The sequence below is a fragment of the Rhagoletis pomonella genome, unplaced genomic scaffold (assembly GCF_013731165.1).
Source record: "Rhagoletis pomonella isolate Grant_MI unplaced genomic scaffold, Rhpom_1.0 Rhpom_scaffold_00002, whole genome shotgun sequence".
In the NCBI taxonomy this organism is placed as follows: domain Eukaryota; kingdom Metazoa; phylum Arthropoda; class Insecta; order Diptera; family Tephritidae; genus Rhagoletis; species Rhagoletis pomonella.
In genome coordinates this window covers 29,979,871-29,984,681 of record NW_023458556.1, presented here as the reverse complement: position 1 = coordinate 29,984,681, position 4,811 = coordinate 29,979,871, and the positions used below count along the sequence as shown (strand labels likewise).

General features: G+C 38.5%; 1 protein-coding gene and 1 long non-coding RNA gene across 8 annotated transcripts in view; one reads left to right on the top strand and one right to left on the bottom strand.

Moving 5' to 3' along the window:
- The window catches only part of LOC118733405 (targeting protein for Xklp2), a 6,745-nt gene extending 2,444 nt beyond the window's left edge, over positions 1-4,301 (bottom strand). Inside the window, exons 1-4 of one of the 6 annotated variants that reach the window (XM_036462777.1) lie at positions 4,040-4,301; positions 3,877-3,945; positions 3,060-3,823; positions 2,789-2,998 (exon numbers count right to left, since the gene is read on the bottom strand). In XM_036462777.1, coding sequence (XP_036318670.1) covers positions 2,789-2,998; positions 3,060-3,823; positions 3,877-3,945; positions 4,040-4,139 — 1,143 coding nt within the window. In that variant the 5' untranslated portion in view covers positions 4,140-4,301. Of the gene's footprint in view, positions 1-418; positions 1,934-2,392; positions 2,524-2,788; positions 2,999-3,059; positions 3,824-3,876; positions 3,946-4,039 lie in introns of those variants that run through there. The other 5 variants (XM_036462778.1, XR_004992250.1, XR_004992249.1 and 2 more) reach the window with 5 other exon arrangements.
- Positions 170-2,968, top strand: LOC118733407. Of its 2 annotated transcripts, none has more exons than XR_004992252.1 (3): positions 170-343; positions 2,240-2,554; positions 2,821-2,968. It is a non-coding gene; the product is annotated as an uncharacterized LOC118733407 (long non-coding RNA). The 2 variants fall into 2 exon arrangements; XR_004992253.1 differs by lacking the exon at positions 170-343 and adding an exon at positions 2,044-2,134.
- Positions 4,302-4,811: the final 510 nt, after the last annotated feature.

Sequence of the window (4,811 nt, the reverse complement as noted above, 5' to 3'; positions counted from 1 at the left end):
TAGACGCAAGTACAGGCAATTCTTCTGAGAACCCAATAAAGCAACTTGTTTGCTAATAAACATGTACAGATAAGATTAACTCAATACTTTTGAACGTTGTTATTCTTGTAGTGGTACTACTACGCCCCGCTTAGGTCGATACGTATTAAGCAGTAATGTGCGATTATTCAAGTCTCTAGCAGATTTGATGATGCCAGCTACAATTACAATGCTTAAATCGCAGCCACTAGCAGTGGTGTGCAAATGAATTATGCAAATTGAAAATTGTTTTACTGCGACAAGCAGACGACGACGACTGCAGCAAGACAGATGTACAAAATAAATTAATCTTAATAGTGAGAAGGTATGTATGAATGAATATGGAAATGTTCGTTACTGCTATTGGAATTTAAAGAAAAATATTCATGTTTTATCTCACCATTTCCAGGGAAGAATATTTTTGTTAATCCTTTTCGTTGCCAGACGAAGTGCCACACCTTTTTATTACGTCCATCCTCTTGCTGTTCTGGCTGGTTTGTTTCAGTTGTTTCATTTTGTTGTTTCTGTTTTATTTTATGAATTTTTGTTTGCTTGCTTTGCTTTATATCGTCACACCCACCGCTACATCTGACATTGTGACGGCATTTGTCCCCATGCCCGTCACCGCTTTCTTCTAATAAACCCCCCACCAACGCAGTTGACTGCACGCATCAGTTGTTAACACTGGGTGTGTGGCTGGAATTGAGCGCCGCTGATGATGCTGTAGATTCATCAGCCGACAAAGTTGTATCACCGTAGAAACGTGGTTCATCGTGCATTTCGCTAACATTGCCAGCGCCTTCCTCGTCGGAATCATCATCCCCAGAACTATCAGCTAATTTCGCTACTGCACCAGCGCCATTACCATCGATGGACGCTGCAGGTGTCCCTTGGTTTCCAGCAGTAGTTCCAAGAGCCGTTTTGGACGATTCTATTTTGACGACTTTAGACAGCCGTTCATAGCAAGCGGTACACACACGCACCGGCTTAGAGCTCTGTTGAGGTAATAGGAATTTCTTCGACGAACAAGGCCCGCAAACGACTGCACCGCAATTACGACAATGATGACGACGTACGATCATTGTGAATTGAGTTTTCTTGCAATGCATACAGTGGGTGGCCTCAGCGTCAGGCACCCATACGGCAGCGTGATTTTCAACGGGCTTCTTGCCACTCTTGCGCAACAAATCTTCCACACACTTGTTGATGTGTGCCATCCATTCCTGCTTTTCAGTGCTGGTAGCGGCAAAAACAACAAAAGATTTTGTTGTGGTACGTATGAGCCAGCCATTTCGGTATTGACCATTATCTTCTAATGATTCAAGTGACACTTCTTCCAATGGCATAATATGCTGCTTATTATATTTCTTCTTCCCAATAACAATATTACCATACACTAAGATATCATTGAAGAGGAAGAATTGTCTGGACTTTGGACGCTTGCGGCACATTTTAGTGAGAACTCCTTCGCCAACTAGCACCCGTCCAGGAATTGCCAAAGGCACGCCTGAGCTACCAAAGCAGCTTTCTACCATAGCTATACGCCTGGAGTTGGCCTCCGAGTTAACTAGGCGATCCACCATGATGACAGGTTTACACTTTGCGCCTCAATGTGTGGTTAGCAGCGATTACAAAAACCTCAGTGTGATATGTTTAAGATGTTATAGAAGGTATATACGTAGGCGGTGCACTCGATGGAACGGAGATACGCCTGCAGTTCGCTAGCTACGAAGTAGGTTACACGATTTCTTTGACTTCGAGCAGTTAATCACATTTACCAAAAAATTGTCCAAGATCAACTTTCTTTTTTTTACGATTGTTTGATATTGAAACCGTAACAATTATGTAAAAATTACGGAAATATTGAATTAGATATCACGAAAAGATTTGCGTTATTTTGCAATATTTGCCTCGTACTTGAATATGGAATGAAAATACGCTCGAATATGAACAAAAGTCGAATTGCTTGAATTACGTTTCTGCTTTCCATTTATCACATATTTTCACCCTCGTCATTCCCCATGTACGGTGTTCGCAATGAGGGCTACCAGATTGAAATAACCTAATCGGTAAAAATTTTCTTACTGAACCCTTGAAATATGGCGCTGGATAGCAGGTTTGAAAGTTAGAATATATTCAAAAAATTTATATTTTAAAATAAATGAGCAAATTTAAATAGTATAAAGCAACAGATTTAACAAAAATTTTAAATTCTTTGCAGTCAGGACGGCAGCTCCATCGTGCGGGCGCTAAGAGTGATTGCGTACGAAAATACTCATTCGCCACCTATTGGAATTTTCCGGTTTTTGTTCATTCTGAAATGTCGGAATTTTGCTCTTTGTGGTTATGAGAACACTATAGCCAATCGATTTACATGAAATATAGCAGATTTCCGTAAATTGTACATAATTCTTACAATTTATATCGCCACAAAAACCGAAGTAAATAAAGCACAACACAAAGAAAAAACTAAAATCGCGACTAGCTCGAACGTAAATTGAGAATGAATGCAGCTTTTGCTTGAGTGAAAATGACAGTTGAGTAACAAGAATGTACAACAAAATGGAAGAAAAAGTTTTGACATAAGCGTTGATGCCACATTGCAGTAATTAGAATTTGTGCGTCGGTTTTAAATCATCAAAATACATGCAATGCAAACGACACTTTAAAACGTCTACATTCACTGGGGACATTTTACCAACACAACGAATTCTAAACATTTAAGAAGAATATTCATACTTTTTTCAATAGTATCGTTTGCTTTGCTTACAATTTCTACCTGTTTTTGCTTCTCCTCCATAGACCGCAGTATTGCCGCATCATATTGTTTACGTTCTTGTAACCGCTTCTCTGAACGAAGATTAAAAGGACATGCAACCAACACATTTTGCGCCTTCTTGGGTACAAAAGGTTCCTCATGCAGTACTGTTGTTGGCCGCGGTTCGAATTTAGGTTGGTGTAATGGTTTTAATTCTTCCAGCTAAGTAAAATATAAACTGCAATATTATGTTTACATTTAACGATTACTTGATATAACATACTTTTTTCTTTCGTTTTTCTTCAGCTTCAATAGACTTTTTGAGAACGACAGGCGTTACAGGCACTGTCACAGCATGTACAACTTTTTTCTGCTCCAGAGATTTGTGACATGCCCTAAAATTAGGTACTGGTCTGCTATGAAATTCACGCCTTTTTCGTTCCTCTTCTAAACGCGTGCGCAACATCTCTTCTTTTCGACGTTTATAGACTTCGTTGCACTGATAAGCGTGAGGAACCGACGCCGACGCCTGTTTGGCGACTACGCCGGCCTGTGAGCAGCTACTACCATCTGTCATCATGGGCGTACTCATTTCCTTTTTTGCCCCTGGGTTAATTCGTGCTTTGTTCCGCATAATTAAAGATTCAGAAAATACAGCTGGTTTTGACACCATAGACCCCATGTCATTTAAGGAAGTTTGCGAAGAAGTTATTTTTCTGCTTCCTCCTGGGTTGATACGTGCTCTGTTGCGGGCAATCAGTGATTCGGAAAGAGTTATAGGGTTTGCGGGATTCGTTATGTTTGATGATTTTTTTGGCGATTCATTTATATGAACAGCTTCTTTTACCTCACCGCATTCTTCATTTACAATTGGATTTATTCCTGGTTCAATTTTATGTTTTTGTACATCGGGTTTTTTGTCTTCGACCGATGTTGTTAATTGTATTTCCTTCAAAGGAGTTTTAATGGTTGATCTCGGAGTGCTTACTACGTTTAAGTTCTCCTTATCCTCAATTACACTCAAGGTATCGTCTAAAGTAAAGGCATCTGCAACAACCACAATTGTATGACTTATTACAACTTTATATTAAACAACTTACCGATTTCTTTGAGCAAGTCCATATTACCTTCCGATTCGTCCAGACGTTCGTGTTTTATATGTTTTTTTCCTGTCATTACAGCATTGAAAAAAGGGTGGAATCAAACAAAAGTAAAGAATTTTGTCATCAAACAATTGTTTTGTTCTCACAGAACTATGCTCACCGAAGAAATTTTGCGAATGATCAAGCACATGATTTCCAACTTCAATGTCGTCCCAGTTAAAATTATCCACTTGTAGAGTCTTTATATTTACATGCTCCATTTGACTTTTGTGTATGTAGTGAACAAAATTAAATATCAAACAAAAGATTCACATTAATTTGATACACAAAATTTGGCACGAAATGAAAGCAATTTAGCGCGAGCGACGTTTCAAAATCACAGTTTAAATACGTTTTCATTTTTGACACCTATCGACGATTACATGCGTTAGAACGAGAAAAAGCTATTGTTTGAAAAACTGGCACAACGAAATGTAATAGATTTACAGGGTGATAAACAAATCTAAATTTACATCAATTGCTTGTACAGGGTAGTAGACGCGGAGCGCGGTTGCCACTTCCGAAAAAAATTAAAAACAAAAGCAAAATCGTTGAAGCGATTTTTTTTTTGTGAAGGTACGTTACGATTTTCCTTGAATTAATCGCTGAATTCCCAAATCGTTCAAGTTCGTTTCATCGCATTGCTTAATAAACGCTCATATTACAGTACCAATAACTTTATTGCCCAAGAAACACGTAACAATATTTGTTTAGATAATTAGGTAATAACAAAAATTAAAAATACTTGCTAACGCAATTGATCTCTGTACTCTGATTTAAAACTAAACTTCGCAGCTGAACTTCATGTTCAGCTCTTATATACCTGCACTCGCACTCATGACAACTCTAGAAGGTTCTTGTCGAAAGTTTTCAAACATTGCATTTTACGTTTC